This window comes from Pipistrellus kuhlii, unplaced genomic scaffold (assembly GCF_014108245.1).
Source record: "Pipistrellus kuhlii isolate mPipKuh1 unplaced genomic scaffold, mPipKuh1.p scaffold_m20_p_2, whole genome shotgun sequence".
NCBI classification, from domain to species: Eukaryota; Metazoa; Chordata; class Mammalia; order Chiroptera; family Vespertilionidae; genus Pipistrellus; species Pipistrellus kuhlii.
This window is the reverse complement of record NW_023425515.1, coordinates 51,966,340-51,987,444: the sequence shown is the minus strand read 5'-3', so window position 1 is coordinate 51,987,444 and position 21,105 is coordinate 51,966,340. Positions and strand designations below refer to the sequence as shown.

Sequence of the window (21,105 nt, the reverse complement as noted above, 5' to 3'; positions counted from 1 at the left end):
TGCAACAAAGTAGGTATTTATTTGGGGCAGAATCCGTACACGGGTACATTTTATTTCCTTCTTATTTATATACTCTGTTGTTCCCAAGAAACATTTAAAATGATTTTAACAGATACATACCATATACAAAAATATAAATTAGATATCAGCAAAAACATAAAACAAACAAAAGGAAAACAAGATAGTGCAAAACTGCTCTTCTGCTACACTTGGAATAAATGGCTCATAAGAGAGCACTCTGTTGGGAGTATTTCCTGTGCCATCTCTTACTGGGCCCTCAGGGGCACTTGGGACTGGGCAGCAAGGTGGGAGGGGCCCTCTAGATATGCTATAGAGAGAAGTACCCATGGAAATTATCCTATCATACTCCATAGATTTCCTGCTCCTGACATGTTTGACTTTTTTCTTAAAGATTCCTGAGTTCACACTTTGAGAATGGCCATGGTTCTCAGTAGTGTAACCTCACTGAGGACTCAGGCAAGTAAGTTCTTGAGGAATCACATCTCATTTGGGTCCATTACAAGTCAGAGACTATCTAAATATTCAGAGAGTGTGAACCAAGGCTGAAATGAAGTCATTAATTCCTAAAACTCTTACTTTTAAAATTCTCCTATTTGATTCTCAGAATCTAAGCCAAAAGTGGTAAGATACAGACTTGCATTGTCCTTCCCACATCACCTGGAAGAGTAGGCGATACTGACGATGTGCAGGAGCCGAGAGTCACCACAGAAGAAGTGCTGCATCCAGTGACTAAATGACCACACTCCTTCCACTATGAGAGCTGTCTTTCTCCTGAGGAATAAAAGAACAGAAAAATTGATTCAGTTGGCTTTTGCTTTCTATGCATATAATACATAAGGTGTTTTTTTTAAATTTATTTTTATTGATTTTTTTTTTTGAGAGGAAGGGAGAGGGACAGAGAGGTAGAAACATCGACTAGCTGCCTCCTGCACGCCCTCCACTGGGGATGCGCCCTCAACCAATGTTCATGCCCTTGACAGGAATTGAATCTGGGACCCTCCAGTCTGTAGACCAACGCTCTATCCACTAAGCCAAACCGGTTTTGGCCATAAGGTGTTTTTGATTTAGATGAAAATCTAGGTGAGTGGTGGCTGCTGGGACAGCAGATCTGAATCCAAAAAATATTTAACCCTTCATGAAGGCAGGCTTTCTTCCTGGGTTGGGTTTCTCTTCTCTCTTACCTCCCTGGAGCCTCCCCAAAACATCTTTAATTCTGAAAATTTCTTGAAGTCTCATTCACTCTATCTTTTTTATTTTCAACATCGTCAAGCCTCCCTTAAACTGGGAGAAAAAAAAAAAAAAAGGTACCTTGTTCCATTCATCGGTCTCTCTCCCATTCATTCATGACATGGCCCAATCTCCCTTTCTTATGTATATACTCCTGAACTATTCTTTCTCAACCCTTATCTAAAAAGTCTAGCTTCATATTTTAGTATTTCTCTGAAGTTATTTTTCAAAGATCAACTAATTACCTCTTCCTGACCAAATTCAGTGGCTTTTCTTCAGACACAACTTCATTTGGTCTTTTGGCTTTTGCAACTTGCTCTATAAGGGCAAGGACTATGGTTTACATTCCTTATATTTCTCTAACTTTGTATTGTAGGGGATTGTTTTATTTAGGTTTTGAATATCTACAGCTGCAGTATATGAATGTAATCTTTCTTATTTGAAATAGCAAGATACGGTATTTGTCCCAAAACATATTGTTCAAAATGCATTGTATATACTCTTAGAAATTCTGTGTTTCCAGTTTGTCAGGAAAGTGAGTTTTAGGCACGTGGTTTCTAATAATAAAAAAAAAAAGATATGGGATGAATGCTCTCTGACACAAAGGAAAGTAACAAAGTGGCACAAAGGGAACCTTTCCAGGGTTTGCTGAAGAAAAATCTAGACATTATCAAAGAATAGACATTTTATTGAAAGGAGAAGATGAAATATCCTGCTCCAAAATAATTTTTTTTTATTAAGTCAAGAGTAAAAAAAAAAAAAAAAAAAAAATCCTGCATGCTCTATAGAAAGTTTGAGTTTAGCTTAGAGAGTCAAGGATGCATTAGTTTTCTCTTAGAACAGGTTTTAGAATGAGTATGTACAGGCCAAGTTTAGAACGAACGGGAAATGGCTTGAGGAGCCCTTTCTTACTGGGCGGATTGGAAAGAAAGATAATCAGTTTGAAGGAGACCAGAGCAGAGGGGCCACTCAGACTGAAACCACTGGGTTTGAAAGCTCTGTGTGACTACTGCTTCTCATATTTCTGAGGTTGCAGCCTTTGGTGGACCTAAAATGAGATCTCAGCTAGTGTCCTAGTTCTGGCGTCAAATGCGAGATTCCTCAACAGAACTTCCCTTTTCTCTTGGACACTGTGCAGAGAACAGTTCTTACCTGTTTTGCATTCCCATGTGATCATTTACATGAAAGCCCTTGTCTGTTTGTTAACTACTTGTTATACGTTATTCTTGAGAGAGAAGATTCCATGTACACCAAAAGATTTTTTAAAATTTATATTGCTCTGAACATTAATAAAGTATTTTTTAATAAGTATTTTGTAAAAAAGTTATAGTGAAGGAAAAGTGTTGAAAGCCTGGTTTAAGAAAACAGTGATAAATCTTATCAACCTAAGGAGTAAACAAACCTCCACATTATACATAATCAAAGATCACCATCTAGTGGCCCAATTGTATGATAACTTCTGAAGTTAGCGGCAAGCTCCAAAGACTTCAGAGGCCAGGGAGATGTATGGAAAGCATCCAACTCCACCAAGCAGAGGAGAAAAGAAAAAGACTTTGGTCCCACGAAAAGCATTCAAAATTCAAGTTACATACAAAACACTGTGCCTTTAGAACCAACCAATCTCCCAAATCAAGTTTCGGTCCTGGGCCTCTGTTCACTCAGAATATGAGTGGACAGTGGGATGTGATTAAAGTAAAGTGATAGCTCTTTGGGAGATAAACTCAGAGACATCCAAAACAATGAGGGCTTTTAAAATCACCTTCAGCGAAATTTCTGCCTCTCACCGGTAAGTTTACAATAAAAAAATATGGGTTGCTTGAGGGTGCATCTGGATTATTGGTGTGTACATCCGAATGATAAAGAAAGCTTTCAGAAAATGAAGAAATAAAATCATCAGAAAACATGACTGCCCCACACAACATGACTGAAAAGGGCACAGGTCTGAGTCAGAGGACTGTTCTAATTCTGGCTTCCCTCCCTACTGACGGTGTGACTTTGGACATGTTCCTTGATCTCACTGAGCCTCACAGAGCTTTTTCAGGATTATCTATAATAATAAAAACATAATATGCTAATTAGATTGGATATCCTTCTGGACGACCTTCTGGATGAAGCTGGAGCTTGGAGGGAAGCCCAGGTCCTGGGTGCCAGAGGGAAGCTACTGCCAGCAGCCGTGGGAACGCAGGCCTACTCTTGCTCGAATTTCATTCATCGGGCCTCTAGCCTTATATAATAAAGAGCTAATATGCTAATTAGACTGGAAGGGTAGAACAACCTTCCAGAATGACTTTCCAGACTGACCAGTGGTCAGGGTCAGCGGGGTCGTGGGGCCGAGAGGCAGGCAAAGCTGCGAGGGCTGAGCCCCTAGCACGAATTTCGTGCATCAGGCCTCTAGTATGAAATAAGCATTGAAAAGGGCTTACCCGAGTGTCTGGAACATAACTGGTATTTCTTTTACCTTTCTCTAAGTTATAAGAAACCTCATAATTTTACTTAAAGAGGAGAAAATAAAGACAAGAAGACACTTAAGAGAAAATGGGGTTTGGATTTGGGGCCAAAAACTGGCTCTGAAACTGCGTTTCTTTGCTGAAATGAAGTTAGGAGACAGTTTAGTCACTATCTAATTAAAGTAACAGCAGTTGTCCCAGCACTAACCCTAACGGACTATGTGGTTTCTTTCTGGATGTAATTTTCTTACTGGTAACATGGAAGGAAGAGTTGTATCCCATTAAAATGAAGAAAGTAGCACAAATCTCACAGGGTGTTGTAAGGATGGAAAGAGATGTAGCATAAATGTCCAGAGCTCAGTCTCACTTAGGATACTACTAATTTTCGTTATTACTGGCCGTTGCCTATCTCAGAGGACATCTGTGAGAGTATGACATAAGTGTCACTGACCATTTCAGAAATGCCTGCCGGCCTTTGCTACCTTCTTCACTCTCCGACCAAGGTTCCCTCCTAGAAAGACCAGCACTGTGGCTCTCATAGGTGCCTGCTCCTTTGCACACTCCATGCATGTAACTGGATTTTAAACCAGTTACAGCAGAACCTGCATTTCCGAAGGAGAGGTGAATCCTTCAGAGTGCATGAGAGACTAAAACTCTTGTTCCTATAATACCCCTCTACTCTGGCAACTTCTCTCAGAGCTTACTCCATATCCCTTTATCTCAACAGAATTGAAACAGGGAAAGATTCTGGTCAAAAGAGAAATGTTATTTTTGTAGGTAGCTTCTAAGTCAGTTCTGAAGGGAGTTCAGAAATATTTTTTGAGCAATGAAAGCTTAACTTGGCAAAGTGACAACACTGAAAGAATACCATAATTTGGAAATATTAATTATAAAATAAGTTTTCAAAGTCACTTTTTCTTTAAGAAAAGAAAAAAAAAGTCTTATTCAGAGGCCCAAAAGTCCTACATCGATCCCTCTTTGTATCCCTTTTAGGCTGGAAAGCTCACTCCTACCTTGTGGCAACCCTGCCTGTTCACTGAATATTAAAGTAATGATATGTATGTGTATATATATATATCTCCAAATAAGTTCAATGGTCCTTTCCCAGGAAGGTGGCAGGGGGTGTGGCTCGGGGGCCTCTCCTTGACTGCAACACTGCCTTGCACACTAACTTGAGGCACCTAGAGCGACACATACATCCTCTGCGGGGCCAGGTGCTCTAATTTGGGGTATGGAAATACAGTTGCTAAGTAAAGCAAAGCAGCTGTGGCAGGAAGTAAAAGTCTTAGCCATCAAGACCAGCGTCCGAGTTCTAGCTCCACCACTCACTTGGAGCTTGCTGATTCTGAGCTTCATATTTTCTTCTCTGTGAAATGGGGGGCGTGAGGGAGAGAAAGCCCTCTGTAAGCACCCAGCACCTCCCTGCCTTTGGTACTCACTAGGTCCCAGGGCCAGCCGCGCACAACAGGGAAGAGCGGCCCTCAGCGGTGGCCCCGTGAGGCAGCCTGTGTCAGCCGAGGCCAAGCCTGGCTGAAGGGTCCTTCCTGCCCATGCCCTACCCTCAGCAGGATGCCCCAGGCTCACCGAGCGCCTCTCCACATTCCCTCTTTTCCTGCCATTCTTGCCTGGCATGACATCCAGTGAGCGGTAGCTGGGTGGCTTCTCCTCGGGCCAGTTTGGGGAGTGGGAGCGGCGGCGGTGGGCCCCCCATCTCCGGGGTGGCCTCTCCTTCTCCTCCTCGGAGCTCCAAGAACTGAATCCCGAAGGCAGGGGAGGGGAGTAGCTGCGGGGCCTGCGCCTCTGGTGCCTGCGCTCGCTCTCCCGGGGGCTGGGCCTGCGGGGCCTGTCCGGGTAGCGGCTCCGCAGAGGCAGGTGGGTGGGCCGCCGGCAGCGGTCCTCGCTGGACGAAGGGATGTCGCTGAGGCTGTCCCTGTCTGACCAGGGCGTGGGGGACGTGTTCGGCCTGGAGCTGCGGTGCCTTCCACTCCGAAGCTGGCCCAGCTCCCTTCCTTCCAATGCCCAGGGCCGCCGAGGCTGCCAGTCCTGCAGCTCCTGGTGGAAACCAGAGTGGTGGTGCGGCCTCCTCTCCTCCCTCAGATCCCAGGCTCCGGGGGGAACTGGAGCGAGCCAGTGCTGGTGGGAGGAGTTGCTGGTCATCAGAGAAGACGGCAGGTCTCTCAAGGGGGGCAGGCGGATGATTCTGCGTTCCACGACCTCGGAGCCCAGGGAGGACAGCATGCTGCAGGGCTGGCCGGAGATGGCTTTGAGGTTAGGGGGCAGGGGCTGGGCCGGGTTGAGGTTCCGCAGCTCTTTCTCCAGATACTCCAGGACGCCGTTAGCGATGGGAGGGTGAGTGGTGGGCTGGGTCACTGGCATCTGTGGGAGGCTGGATCGCATGGACAAATCTGCGTGGAAACAAGGACAAGAACATGCAGAAAAGCTGGCTCACAGGACGCGCCTCGGAATCAGGGCACCAAAATGCCACGCTATGTAGTTTGCATGCATCCCCTCCCATCCTCAGTCGTAAAGATGCCCACCATATTGGTCAGGAAAGCCCTGAGGTAGCCCGTGCTCCTACTCTTGCCCTCTGCCCTCTCCCACCCTGAATCTCGGCAGAGTTTACCTCGCTGAAGCAGTTGGTTCATTGGATAAGATGAAAACTGAGAGCTCCTGTCCGCCCCCCAGTATAGGGGTTTTTCCATCATCTGAGGGCCTAGGGACTGAGCCTGCTTCATGTAGCGGTGGCGGGCCAGGGCTGCGGGGGGAAAAGGAGAAATGCAGACCCTCAGCCAGGGAAAGGCCCACACCTCCCATTTCACTTCTCTCCATAGAGTGGCCTTGCCCAGAGACCAGTTTCTCTTCTCAGAGTTCACTATGACCTATCTTGCATGGGAGTCAGAGGTAAGAGTAGTGAATCAATTGCTCCACCGGGAAGGAACCGGAATAAATTCCCTAGGCAAGAGCAGGACTCCCACACCCCGGGATTATACCCTTACCATGGACTTCCTAGTCTCAGAAACATTTCATCACCCTGCCCATTCCCAGGGTCAGCCATTCTGTGCCGGGATATACGTGGGTAATTAGCAGGCAGTGAAATCTCAGGCCACAAGCCAACAGGGCCTTCAGCCACAGGCCAAATATAGAAGGCACACATGCAAAGAGTTTAGAGGAGGCTATGACTCAGGGGTGGCCAGGGAAGCTCAGGGCTGCCTGCTCAGAGTGGAAAAAGAGAAGGACGTCGGTGCTGATGTCAATGGGCAGAGTTACCGGTAAAGAATGTTTCTAGCTAGGATGCCAGCCCTGGCTGGAGAAAACCAGTGGGAGGAAGGCAAGAGAACGCAAAAAGCTGAAGTGGATCCAGCGGACCTTTTGTACTCTTCTCCTCAACATTATTAAGTATTGAGGTTTCCCCTAAGTAGGGAGAATCTCTCAGAGGTGGGGTGGAAGCAGAGAAGGGAGAAGGGAAATACCATTTCCTTTTAGGGCAAAGAAAAGAACATAAAAAAAACAGCACAAGGAGAGGAGGGGAGATAAGAGATCAACCGAAGGACTTGTATGCATGCATATAAACATAACCAATGGATGCAAAACACTGGGGGGTGAGGGCATGTATGGGAGTGGGGGTGGGGCAATGGTAAGATCTATACACATATAATACCTTAATAAAAAAAGGAGAGGGGGAGTAAGTGGTGGTTGCCAGGAGATAGAAGGAGGAAAAGGGAAGTAATTGTTTATTTTATTATTTTATTTTAAAAAAGCAGCACAAGAGATCCATGGAAATGTCACTCCAGTCCCCTAGGTGCAACTAACCGACAATGAGAGCATGTTAAAAACATAAGCACTGAGTTGGTTTTGCTCATGAGTTTCTATTTTGAGGTAATTTTGACGAGCGCCACGTTTCCCAAAGCCCCTGCCCATCCATGCATGTCGAAAATGTACTTGTGTGTCTAAGCGCAGGAATTGCCTGCCTCGGGCTCCCAGCAGCACTTGCACCTCCTCTGGGTTCCCCAAGCCCTGCGTCACCTCATCCCCTCACCCCAGGCAGCAGGCTCTGCCTGAAGCTTCCTTCTGCCACAGGAGGGGAAGAGAGGGCAGGCCCTTGGACCCAGCTGCACAGGGTGGGGGATTTGGTGAGGCCAGCAGTGAAGGGGCCACCTGGACAGCTACCCTGGGGCTCCAGCATGAAATAAACTTCCAGCACAACAGGATGTGGTTGCAGCAGAGCCCCCCAAAATGTCTGGAGCTCCAGCCCTAACGGTGAGTCACAGCCCAGCCTAGAGGAAATCAGATGCAAACTAATCGCAGCTCACCCAGCTGCCATGCTTTTAAGCCAACAGACAGCACTCCGGACCCTCCAAAGACAAGTCCGCAAGCCCAACCCTTTCCTCTCCCTTTGGCTAACAGATGCCTCTCCCAGCTCCCTACAGGGGCCGCCATCAGCGCACACAATGCTCTGCCACTTTCCATAATAGTCCTCAGAGATTTTTTTTTTTTTCCTCAGAGAAATCTTCAATGTGGGATCAATGAGGAAGTTGAGGTCCCAGAGGTTACTTCCCTAGCTCACAGTCCAACAGTGGGTGACTGGCAGAGATAGAGAGTGTGACCCTGTGTCTGACACCCAAACCTGTACTCTTTCTGCCACACCACCGAGTCCCTAGGCTCCTTTATTTCTGTGAAACGAACAAAAAGACCCTCCCCCAGCGGTAACTCCTCACTTTATTTTTTTCCAACTCAGCCCCACAATTTTTAAAACCCATTCCAGACTACTCTCTGACCCCAAGGCCTAAGGACATCCAATGCCATTGGGAACAACCCTATATACCACCTACCCCTCTAACTGACTCCTGGCTTCCTCTAAATAGTACCCCCCCCCCTTTTGGCCACTTCCTCCCCCAGCCCCCCAGTTCTATAGGAGACAAAGGGAGAGTGAGGGTTACTCCTTTCTCTCCAAAGGACTTTTTAAGTTAATGGAACCCCCTGTGTAGAAAACTCCCTAGAGATCATTCCAGATCCTCCATGAGCTTTCCCATCAAATTTTTACTTTCCCCAGAGATTCATCTGCCTGCTTCCTTCTTAGCTGCTACCACCTTTTCCTCATAGTGCCTTCCTTCCCTGATGCACTGGGACTAATGAGATGCGAATGGGAAACACAGCCTCGGAGCTTCTTCCTTGCCATCCTGTCCCTGGAACCAGCCCCATGGGGATGTCTTCACTACGAGGGTTTTCTGCTTCTCACCTAACGGGAAACCAAACAGGCAATAAAAGAAACATGGAGAAAGTAGCAAAGCTTCCAAAGTCTCCTAGGAAGTTATCTCCGAAACTCGATGGAGAAAAGTCTGCCCTGGTCACCTTTAATGGACTGGTTAAAAACACAGATCCCCACAAACCCTCCCTCAGCCTAATTCAAGGCAAGAAAATCTGCATTTTCAAAGAGCTCCTTTATTCTAATGGCTGGGAGTCAAATCAGAGTTGTCTATTGAGGATTCTCAACAACCTTTGGAGAAATAGGATCCTTGGAGAGACGTTTCCTTAAATATGGGCTTTGAGGTTCAGATGGACTTCAACTGGAATTCTCAGCATGTGACAGCTGTGTGATTCTGAGCGAGTTTTTAGAGGGTCTGAGTCTACTCCTATTTCACAAGATTACTGAGGTTAAATGAGATAATAATGTATGCTTGTGATAGATAGTGGCTCTCCTTGTTTTAATAAATTGTTATAAGTCGCTTCTTTTGTCTTAGAGCCCATGGGAGACAAATGTACATACTGGGGAACTATACCACCAAAGGCACGTTCATCTTCCTTTCTGAGGAAAACCTGGGGTACAGTCTTTAAGATGTCTCCTTCCAGCCGAAACTGGTTTGGTTCAGTGGATAGAGCATCAGCCTGTGGACTGAAAGGTCCCGGGTTCGATTTCGGTCAAGGGCATGTACCTTGGTTGCAGGCACATCCCCAGTGGGGGGTGTGCAGGAGGCAGATGATCGATGTTCTCTCTCATCAACGTTTCTAACTATCTATCCCTTTCCCTTTCTCTCTGTAAAAAGTCAATTAAAAAAAAATATATAAAAAGATGTCTCCTTCCCAATAGAAATGACACTCAACACTCCCTGCTCCTCCAGGGACCTACACCTCTTGTCCTCTGCGGCCAGCATCGTCAGTGGGCATCCCTGGTAGATGCCCCTGATGATCTCCAACTGCACTTGCTTGTTACTGCTCACCATTCCCTTACCAATTTTCTCTACTCTTCCAGAACTCCTTCTTTGCCCTCTTTTGGCCCATGGTCACAGAGTCCTTTCCCTTTTTCCCATACTACCAGTCCCCTATGACTTGACTGGCCAGTCATTTCGGTAACATCCTCAGGAGCTTTCTAGAATCCCACACCATTTGAACTCTTACCATCCCAGCTTTAGGGAACCACCAGCACATGCATCCTAGCTCCACAGTGCCAGAGCTGACTGCACTGTGAGGCACCTGACCTCAAAGAGCCTTCCTCTCAACCTAACTTTCCCTCACTGACACATAGACCTGGCTTCCCTCCTATAGAGCAGGGGTTTAAACATACCCCAGGTCTCATGCCTTCCCCTCCTCATGAACTTTTAACTGTTGGCATCACCTTCGTTGAGGAAGAGGAACCACCCTGGGCAAGGAATCAAGAGACCCAGTTCTAGTCCAGGCTCTGCCACTAACAGTGTGTACTTGTGAAAAAGTCTCATCGGGCCTCACTTCCCTCTCCCGTGGGGAGGGTGGGGAGGGGCATGGCAGAGAGCAGAGATTCCCACTGTGGCCTGTGGCCTACTGCTGGGCGTGCCCAGGCGTTCTGTGGGGAGGAGGGCCAGTCAACCACCTAGAGATGAAACTTGTTTCTCCAGTTCTCTCAGAGAAAAATAAGGTTCACTTTCAATAGCTTTCACCTTTAGGTTCTACTGTGGGTTGTTTACTGGTACGGAGTGAATTATCAAGTTACTGAAATGTGGTGTCCTTTTAAATTTTTTTCCCCCCTCTCTGGTTTTCTAGTAACTCTCACTAGAAAGTGGGAGCAGGTTGGGGAGATTGGCTGTGGTCAGAGAAGTTCAAGAACCACTGACATCGTTCCTGAAGCTCCCTTCCGTGCCTAGAATTTTTACTTGCTACATATGAGCTCTCTCAGCTTCCTCCCTTATACATTAATCATAATGACTTCCTCTCTCTCTCTTCAGAGATCAGGCTGTCTTTTCCTTTCCGTCCTAAACGCAGTCATTTCACTGTAAGCCCGATGTCACTCCCATTGGCCCCATCACTCATCGCTGGTCATCTTAGTTTACTTATTTTCCATAGGCCTTGGTTCTTTGCCTACAAATATGCGTAGGGTTACCTATTCTAAAAACAAACAAAAAATAGTCACACGCACACCCTTCTCTATCCAAAAGCTTTAATAACTTCTGCCGCCTCCATATAATCTCCTCATCACCAAACTTCACAGGACAGTCTGCTCTAGTGACTCACTTCAAAAGTGACCGCATCTGCTCAGGTCTAGGGACCTTTACTCGTGGCCTGCATTTCTTGACTTTACCAGTTCTTCTAAATGAACTCTAACCACTTAGGAGAAACTCCTCTCCCCCAGAACCTGTTTATTAGCCGGTAGTGGATACATTTATCATTTATGCTGGGTTTCTCCCCAGTCCTGCCAATTTTGAGTGTCCCACTGACCTAGGGATGCTAAGAAGGCACCGTGAGAGTGTTTTTCTCATCTTTTCCTGCATATTAATATGTCACTGACAGTGACTTCTCCATGGTGTCTCTCCAAGAGGCCCCTAAGAGGTAGGGAGCGCCTACTGTGGGAAATTCAGACTATTGTGAGTCAGATGAACATGGATTCAACACTGTACTACCACTGCTACTCACTATCTGGGTGACTTCTCTGGCCTTCAGTCCCCTCATCTGTCAAAAGTGATGATATTGGCCTTCTAGGGTTGTGAAGATTCAATGGGGAAATATGTACAAAGGGCCTACACAGAGCAAACATCCAATAAAGGTTAGTTCTCTTTTCCTGTAAGACACCAACCTCGGAACACAGGCCTGAAACCAGACTCAGAGCATTGACCTCAACACTGTAGATTAAGTTTTGTTTCCAGCTTAAGAAGCAATTCCTTATTTTTTCCCTTAAAAAAATTCCCTTTCAAATGTGTTATCTCTGGGTGCTAAGATTAGTCTTTACATATTCCAAATTTTCTGGAATTTTCTCAGAAATGTAATACTTTATTGATATTATCAGGAACAGGATATATTATTTTAAAAACACAAATACAACTTCCATTTAAAGAAGTTGATTCCATTCTAGCTACTTACTATCGATAAGAAAAGATCATTGTAGAATAATTTACTTTTATCTTCATTCCGCAGCCAAATTGTTTAGGGCATGTCATAACTCTGTTTTAAAAAAGTCAAATGTCAGCCCAAAGAAAGAGCAAGATTTTCTTCTGCTCCCTCTTTCCTTTCTTTAACACAGAAATTCTAAAAGTGTGGCCCTAGCCCAGGAGCATCACATCACCTGGGAGCTTTTGAGACAAGCAAATTCTCAGACAGGCCCACTCCAGACCAATTAAATTAAAAAACAAACAAACAAAAAACCTCTGGTGGTGGGGGCCAGCAATTAAGCTTTCACAAGCCTTTGGGGTGATTCTGAAGTTTGAGGACCACTGCTTCACACCTTTTTCCTCAGATCTACTCTTTTTAAATCATCTCTAAGGAGTGGCCCCCTCTCTCTCGCTGCTTCATTTAAACCATTCCTCCAGCCACCTCATGTTAAGCAAGGTCAGTGCTAAGAGCAAACAGTGGAGCACAGGAATACCAGAGCCGCTGAGGAAATGCCATCAGTAGGTAGAGCCATTTGAAGAAGGCCGTGGGCAGGCTAGAACGAGGACAGGAAAGAAGTCCTCTCACTTGACTCTGTAGCCCAAGGATTAATTTCTGGGCTGAGGCCAAAGGCCCCCGAGCCTTTGATGGGAGAAAGTTGTGGAGGAGAACCTGGAAGAGCCTATGGTTTGGAAGGTGATCTGTTTGGGGCACCAGGCTCCAGCAGCAAGCCATCCCACTGCCTGTCCATCCCCTCTCACCTTCCTCAGGGCAGCAGCAGCGGGTGGGACAGCAGGGGCAGCGGATGTAGCAGCAGCAATACTGGGGGCAGCACTGGCACCAGCACACTCCAATCAGCAGGAGCAGGAGGAGAGCTCCCAGAATGATGAAGATCACCGTCAGCCAGTCTGCAGGGGAGAAGCCAAGCAGGGGTCACACAAAATATACAGGGGCAGTTCCAATAGCCTAGCGATCTAACAAATATAGCTCTTGGTCTACAGATTCAAATTGAACAATATAATGGGGGGCAAAAAAGGTTAATTTTGGTAAGAGAACTTCAGAGGCTGGCAATCCAAAAATAACAACCTGGCCTTGCTTGTTTCTTCTTTTTTCTCTTTTTCCTGTATGAAAAAAAAGTGTCACGGTGGGGTGGACAAATAAAAAGTTCCCGCAGCACTTACGCAGGACAATGAGCTTCACCTCCTTATCCGGGTCACCTGTCGTGTCCCCTGGAGCCTCAATCGCACAGTAGTACACCCCGTGGTCCCACCACATCACTTCATTAATCACAAGATCTGCTCCTGCAAGAAAGGAGGAAGAATGTGCACTGATTGAAAGAGAAGAAAATGCTTTCTGACCTTTTGTAGATTCAAGACCCTGGCATTGTCCTTCCACATCTTAAGTGGGCCCCTCATAGTTCAGAGAAAGACCTCAATTCCTTTTATTGAGACCCTCCTCTTTCTCCAAGCAGTATAATGGAGGTAGAACTGACCAGTCATTGAGCCCTATGAGGTATTTTGAAAGCATTTGTATATATCAACTCATTTAATTCCCACCACAGCTCTCCAAGTGGGTGAGGCAGAGATTACCACTTGTTTCCCAGTGTCTGTTCTCCCTTTCTATCATAGTCATAAAATTTTTGGTCATATATGAGGTCATCCAGAAATAAAGCCAGTATTTCTCATTCTCTCTTACAGACGGACACGGACATATGACTCAGGGCGGATAGAGTGTAAGCATAAGTGTTACATGATAATTCAAGAACTTTCTTAAAAACAGCCTGGGGACAGCTTTACCCTTTTGTTCTTCATTTCCTATTTATTTATTTATTTATTTATTTATTATTTTTAAATCCTTACTTGAAGATATGCCCCCCCCCCCTTGATTGTAGAGAGAGAGAGTAAGGGAGAAGGAGAGAGAGAAACATTGATCAAATTGCCTCACATATGCACTTTGACTGGGGATTGAACCCACAGCCTGACCAGGAACTGAACTTGTGATCCTTTGGTGCATGGGACAACGCTCTAACCATTGACCCATGGTGTCCAGGGTTGTTCTTTATTTCTTCTTCTGCTCTGTTATCTGGAAAGCAAATATGATGGCTGTCATCTTGGACTATGAGGATGATGATGATATTCCTGGTGGGTTGGAAGGAGCTTGAGGCCCTGAGGACTTAATGGAGGACAGCCACTACTACAATAGTTCTAGACCATCTACTTTCAAAGTTATATAAAAGAAGAAATACACTTTATTGTTTAAGTCACTAATATTTGGGGCTTTTGCATATTCATAACTGTAATCCTGATAAGTGGGTACTGTTACTAGCTTCATTTCAGATGAAGAAACCGAGAGGCTTAGCAGGCCTTCGCCTTTCCCAGGAGGTTGGGAAATCAGCTTAGTAACAACCGAGAGCTAATGCTTACCAGAGGTAGGTTCAGACCCTGCCTCTCTGCTTCACTATTGGTGCTCTTAACCACCAAGGTCTAATATCCTCTCCAAACTAGGTAGCCTGGATCTCTTGCCAGCTGTGAACAGATATCTCTGGATCTCAAAGGAGTAGATTATGAGATAAACCTGGATAAGCAAGGATGAAATGCCATTGTTTTAAGAATAAATGTTACTTAAAAAAAAGAAAAAGAATTTGTCATCATGAACACCAAGTGCTGTGTCCCCCCACTAAGATAGATGAATGGGATGTTTAAGATTAGCAAATGCAACACAGGCTCACTAAGACCTTTTGTGGGTCCAGCACTATGTTAGACACTGTGGACGATTTCAAGAAGAAATGTGGGAAATCTGAAGAGAAATAAGACCCATCTGTGTCCTAAAAGGGTTTAAAGTCTGGTCAGAAGCATCAGGGCAACCTCCAAGACCCCATTATTTTAGCCACAGTAAGTGCCAGAGGACATCTTCACATTCTTAAAGACCTTACCTTACAGATTTGCTCCTGCCTAGTTGACAGTTTTATCTGCAATTCTTTTTTTAAAAAAATTAAAGTATAATTGGCATACAATATTGTAATAATTTCAGGTGCATGACATAGTGATTCTATATTTATATACATGTGAAATGATCACAATAAGTCTAGAAACCATCTAAATATCTGCAATTCTTTCTTATATGTTTGTCAAGAAATATTTATTGAGGAAATGAAACAAAAATGTAAGGTCACGCACTATTGGAGCTAACTCTGACTTCTGTTTCCTTCTCATTCTACGTCAATCCCTATGATTTTGTTTTCTTACTTATGATTTTTCCAAACCCACTACCTTTCCTAGAAACAAGCTTATACCACAGTCTTGGAAGAATGGTGAAAATGCTGTGGGGGAAATTCCCCCCTCAGAGGTTAATGTGTGTTATAAATCTTCCCCAATTGTTATTAGAGACAATAAAGAGTATTTTAGGGATGTCAGAGTAATAAGGACATTCAAGTATGTCAGCATTTTAAATGATTCAAGAACTATTTTGACAGGCTCATCACAAATGACGCAGACATGAGCACTAAAGTATCAGAAAACAAGGCTCCTGATGTCACAAGCTTGAAGGTAGAAATAAAACCAAGGGGAAATGCCACTTTCCCACGGGAGTAAGAAAGAACAGAGTCTGACCCAATGTGGCTGGTTGGGAAGGGAAGGTAGCATGCAGCACTGCTCAAAATTAGAAAGAAGAAAAAAAAGAAGACAGAGAAGCAGGGACTATCACCTTGGGGGACTTTCATTTGACCTTCAAACAATGTAAAAGAGACTTGTTAATTAATGGGACTTATCAGAGCTACGTCTGGGAGCTCTGGAGAAAGTAGAACCACCCTGCATCTTTGAGAATGCCCCTAAAGATGGAAAAGGACAGTTGTGCCATAAATTTGGAGCACAGCTTGGGGGAATCGAGGTTGAATGTCAAAGGATCAAACATAAGTTTTACAGCCAAAGTATTAGCAATTGTTAAACGGCTCCCTTTAAATGGTCAAAGAATATTAACTGATTTCTTCACATTGTTGCTATGGGAATTCTAAGTGACCTGCTGGGTGTATTTCCCCCCACCATTTTTTTTTCTCTTCATTTTAACCACCAAATATTTACTTCACACAGCACACAAAGCTCATTGAAATAGGCTCTGAATTTTGTGAATCCTGGATTACAAGATAGGAATGTGGTGTGCTAACCCATCCATCCCAAAGAATGTTAAGTGATCATAACTAAAGTTCACTGCACACTTTCTGTTGCCAAGTGCTTTATACCTATCATCTCACATGACCCTGACAACTACCCAGGTACTGTGGCAAGTTTCACTTTATAGAAATCGAGGCTAAAAAGGTTGAAGGGACTTTCCCAAGTTCACACACCCGATAAGTGAACTCACCCCTGAGTCTAATCGCCACAAAGAATAGATACGCTCTAAGCCGAACTCTCACATATCACATTGATATTCACTTCAGGGCCGTGCGGAGACAGAGACCACTATGCCCATCTTGCAGATGTGGCAACAGAAGCGAGAGAACACAGCTGCCACGGTCACTAAGCCAACCTGTGGGAGTAATGGGACACTCAGCCAGTGTTCTGCATTCTAAGCCCAATGATCCCTTCTGTACCACTGAAGGGTGCTGGTCGGAAGGTGGGCATCTACGTGGAAGGCTGTTTCCTTAGATGTGTATAACAGGCATGGCCAGAGGGAAACCCAGGAGTCTGGAGTTCCAGCGGGCCCCGAGAGCAATTCGTGGAAGGGTCCAAGGAGCCTGGTCCACACCTCAGCCCTGAATCTCAGGGACACAAAGGAAACCATCCACTCCTACACCGTTAGCCAAAGCTCACCCAGAGACCAACTTCCAGGGAAGTGACTTCCAGTGTCATGGCACATTCTGTACTAGTGTAGCTGGCATTTTTCTCCACCCAAATAGATCATCAGGCAGCAGAGAAAAAGGGAAATCCCCACAGTGACTCAGCCTGGTGCCTGCACCTCTGCACCCTCACTCACGGTTCTGGATGGTGATCTTGCGCTGCCGGTAATCCGCCCCCAGCACAGGCTCATTCTGCCCCCGCCTCTGGGCCACGATGCGGACCTCTCGCTGGCTGTCGTTGCAGTCGTTGGAAGGGTCCTGGCCCAGGGATAAAGCCGCCTGGTAAGCTGAGGAGAGAGGATACACCTAAGTCACACAGCAATGGGGAACTCCCAGGAAGAAAGGTGCCCTCACTATGAACCTCTGTGTCTCCGGGGCATCTTGTTAGCATGAAGATTCTTTTTAAAATATATATATATTTTATTGATTTTTTACAGAGAGGAAGAGAGAGGGATAGAGAGTTAGAAACATGGTTGAGAGAGAATCATCGATCAGCTGCCTCTTGCACACCCCCTATTGGGGATGTGCCCGCAACCAAGGTACATGCCCTTGACTGGAATCGAACCCGGGACCCTTCAGTACACAGGCTGATGCTCTATCCACTGAGCCAAACTGGTTTCGGCAGCATGAAGATTCTGATTCTGTGGGTCTTGGGTGAGAAGCAGAGATTCTGCTTTTCTAACGAGCTCCCAAGTGATACCAGAGACCCTCCGTTGAGCCTGAGACACTCCAGAATCCCCCCAATAGACCATCAAGTCCTGAATGACTCCCATCCCAACGTCCTGTGTCTCATTTTTAGTGGCCCCAGACGCTGCTTCCTTAAAATACACCTGCCCTTACAATGCAAAGTTTAAAAGCTGTTAAATCTGCTGGGGCAAATGCCCACTATCCTAGTCTTACCTACCTTCCCACATAACCCAGGCATCTTAAGAGTACCCACCCCAGGAAACTATACCTGGATTTAGAGGGGGGGGGGGTGTCTTTTGGGGACAACATCAGTCTCCATGGGACAGGTTCTGGGGTTCATATTGACATTTATAGGACTGAAAGAGGTAAAGCTGATGTCTCCCTCCCTCTCCTTTCATCTCAAGGAGTTCATTTGCTTCCTTTGAATAGGGTGTCTGCTTCTGTTCCCAAAATTTCTACAGGGTTAATTATCACAGGCTGACAGTGGGTACCTGGGTACCTTTGCTCTTTGAGAGAGGCAGGGGTAGACAGCTTGGAAGAGCTTTGGTTCCAGACAGCGGAACCAACTGTTCCTTAAGAGGTCAGATATGGCTAATCATGGGAATGGTGCATCTGAGAGATGTCACACAACAAACGTACTCCCTGGGGCAGTGAGCTCCGTATCACTGTTTCGTCAGCAGGGGAGTGACTGTCCATGAGGAAGGCTGGCTGTAGAATCGAACTTGGCAGTGGGCACAAGTTCACAGACGACCCTTCCTCAGGCATCCCGGGGGTGCAGGAGTTTTCTTGTCAGCATTCTAAGACTAGGGTGATGAGAGGCGAATCTGCATTCACATCTCAGTGTGCTGGCACAGACTAGGAGGCAGAATTTGCTCTGCCTTTTACTTAATGCCTGAGCTGCCTTAAATTGTCTTAGAACAAGGTGGGACTTACATCTCAAAACAAATAGAACAGTATGTGACCTTCAATTAGTTACTCCATCTGCTTAGGCTCAGTTTATCTATAAGATGAGGGGGCTGGATCAAGTGATCTCTATTTCACTTGAGGATTTGTTATCCTAGCTCATTCCTACCTACATCCTAATGACAACACTTCACAAAGGGACCCTGGTAGAGCCAGAGAGGGAGAACACTCACATGCAGAGTAGTAGTCAAAGATGGGATCCTTGCAGAAGGACTTGAAACGCCACGTCACTACCACGTCCTGGAGCTGGGCAGAGGTGGTGTAGTCACATTTGAGGATGACAGAGGCAAACAGGGTGACATAGCGCTCTGTGTGCTGGACGGTCACCAACAAGGACAGACACCCTGCAGCCAAGAACAGGAGACAATGCTGAAGGTGGACCAGATCTCTGGGAGGTGACCTACTTCGGTTGGTGGGTAATAAAAGCAATGCAAATGAACCACCGCACTGCCTGACTGGTTGGGAGCACACAGGTGGAGTCTAAGTTCTTACTTGGCCTGGGGAAAATGTGGGGTGGATACTGCACAGACAAAAGGGAAGATGGTGAAGAAAAAGATCAAGGACAACTCCCAAAAAGCTCATGGCCTATCGATAGTAATAATACATACAACAATAATAATAAATTATATTAAAACTAGAGGCCCGGTGCAAAAAATCCATGCACAAGTTTGTGTGGGGTGAGGGTCCCCTCAGCCCAGCCTGCACCCTTTCCAATCTGGATCCCTTGGGGAATGTCCGACTGCCACTTTAGGTCCAATTCCAGGAACCAGGTCTAAACCAGCAGTTGGACATCCCTCTCACAATCCTGGACCGCTGGCTCCTAATTGCTTACCTACCTGCCTGCCTGGTGGCCCCTACCTGCCCCCCTTGTCAGCCTGGTTGCTCCTAACTGCTCCTTCCCCCGGAAGCCTGGTCACCCCTTACTGCCAGCCTGATCGCCTCTTCCTGGCGCCCCCTTCCCCCCGCCTGGTCACCCCCAACTTCCTCTCTCTGCTGGCCTGGGTGCCCCTAACTGCCTCCGCATGCTGGCCTTTTATCCCCAACTGCCCCCCCGCTCCCCCGGCCTGGTTGCCCCACGCAGCCTGCTTGTTCAGTCATTTGGTCATCCCTCACTAACCCCTGTGCCAGCCTGGTCGTAGGCAGCCATCTTGTGAGGGCTAATTTGCATATTACCTCTTTATTATATAGGATAAGCCTACATTTGTACGGTAGTGAACTTGCTAATATATATTTTCTTCACATCATTTTCTCTTCATTTCCCTAAGGATAAATTTCAACCTCTACAAGGCCTCTAAGGCTGGTCACATCTGTCTGCAGCTTTTCTCTCCTGCCTCATCTCCCTTCAGGCCATACCTTACACTCAGAGCTGCAGCCATGCTAGAACTGCCGTCTTCAGCAGGTCTTCCTGCATGTGGATCTGCAGCTGCAGCGCTCTTCCATATCACCGGCCACCATTCCCACTCCCTTCACTGGACTAATTACTATTTATTCCTTAGGTCTTTAGCTGCACCCTCACCTCCTCAAGAAGCCTTCCCTGACTACAAATCTGAGGGAGGGGCCTCCCTCTGTTTTCCCCAAGTGCCTCATCTTACCATTTCACACTTCTTAGTGATGGCCTGTTTACTGTAAGCCCTGAGAAGGCCAACTGGGTTTGTCTCTAACTCACTGTTCAAACACAAGGGCCTCATATTGTGCCCGTCACCTCCTTGGCAACCAATAAATGTTTGTTTAATAATTAAAAAAAAAGGAATAAATGACCAGAAATACATTAACCAGTGGTCAGGTCAACATAAGCATAGAGCAAATGAAACAAAAACCAGACTGTGCTAAATTTTATCAAGAAGGACTTAAAGGAATCAAACACACTTATTTATTTATTTATTTAAAAAAACAACAACAACTCCCTCCTCTTACTTTCCCAATACACATATTGCATATCTGCCTTGATGAGGAACCAGGTGGCACAGATATGTCAGGTGGGACTCTGGCAGTCAGAGGACCACACATAATTGATATCTTGTAATGTTCCTACAACAATATGGGTTCTAGGCTGGGCTATATGGGATCTTATCATAGGAGGGTTAGTGTAGAGCAGGAGTACTCAAACTCGAGCATACACCACCTGGAAGACTTGTGACAGCCCAAACTGATGTCAGTAGGAGTTTCTGATTCAGTAAGACTTGGGTGAGGCCCAGGGACTTACATTTCTAATAAATTTCCAAGAGACACTGATGCTACTGCTCTGGGCATCATACTTTGGGAAACACTGGTGTAGACTAGATTTTAAAACAGCAACCTCTTAGGCTTTGGACTCAGATATGTTATGGTTCAAATCACTTTACTACTTAGACACTGGACAAGTTACTTATTCTCACTCAGTTTGTGCTTCCTCAACTACAAATGGATATTATAATAGTATGACCATCAGGTCCTTGCAAGAATTCAATGAGATAACCCACATCTGGTGCCTGGCACATACACTGCCACGTTAGTGTCAGTGTATGAGCCTCCCTCTTTCAAACGGGGGTTCTCAGGTACTTTGCCTTCATTTTGACTGAGTTACTCCCACAAACAAAACAAACATAGACACCCATTACAGAG

General features: G+C 45.8%; 1 protein-coding gene across 3 annotated transcripts in view; it reads right to left on the bottom strand.

The window, feature by feature from the left end:
* Nucleotides 1-21,105, bottom strand: part of ILDR1 (immunoglobulin like domain containing receptor 1) — a 35,827-nt gene continuing 14,722 nt past the window's right edge. The window contains exons 2-8 of one of the 3 annotated variants that reach the window (XM_036446547.2): nt 18,678-18,848; nt 16,992-17,141; nt 13,205-13,324; nt 12,785-12,931; nt 6,319-6,450; nt 5,280-6,100; nt 1-792 (exon numbers count right to left, since the gene is read on the bottom strand). In XM_036446547.2, the coding sequence (XP_036302440.1) occupies nt 751-792; nt 5,280-6,100; nt 6,319-6,450; nt 12,785-12,931; nt 13,205-13,324; nt 16,992-17,141; nt 18,678-18,848 (1,583 nt within the window). In that variant the 3' untranslated portion in view covers nt 1-750. The remainder of the gene's footprint in view (nt 793-5,279; nt 6,101-6,318; nt 6,451-12,784; nt 12,932-13,204; nt 13,325-16,991; nt 17,142-18,677; nt 18,849-21,105) is intronic. The other 2 variants (XM_036446548.2, XM_036446549.2) reach the window with 2 other exon arrangements.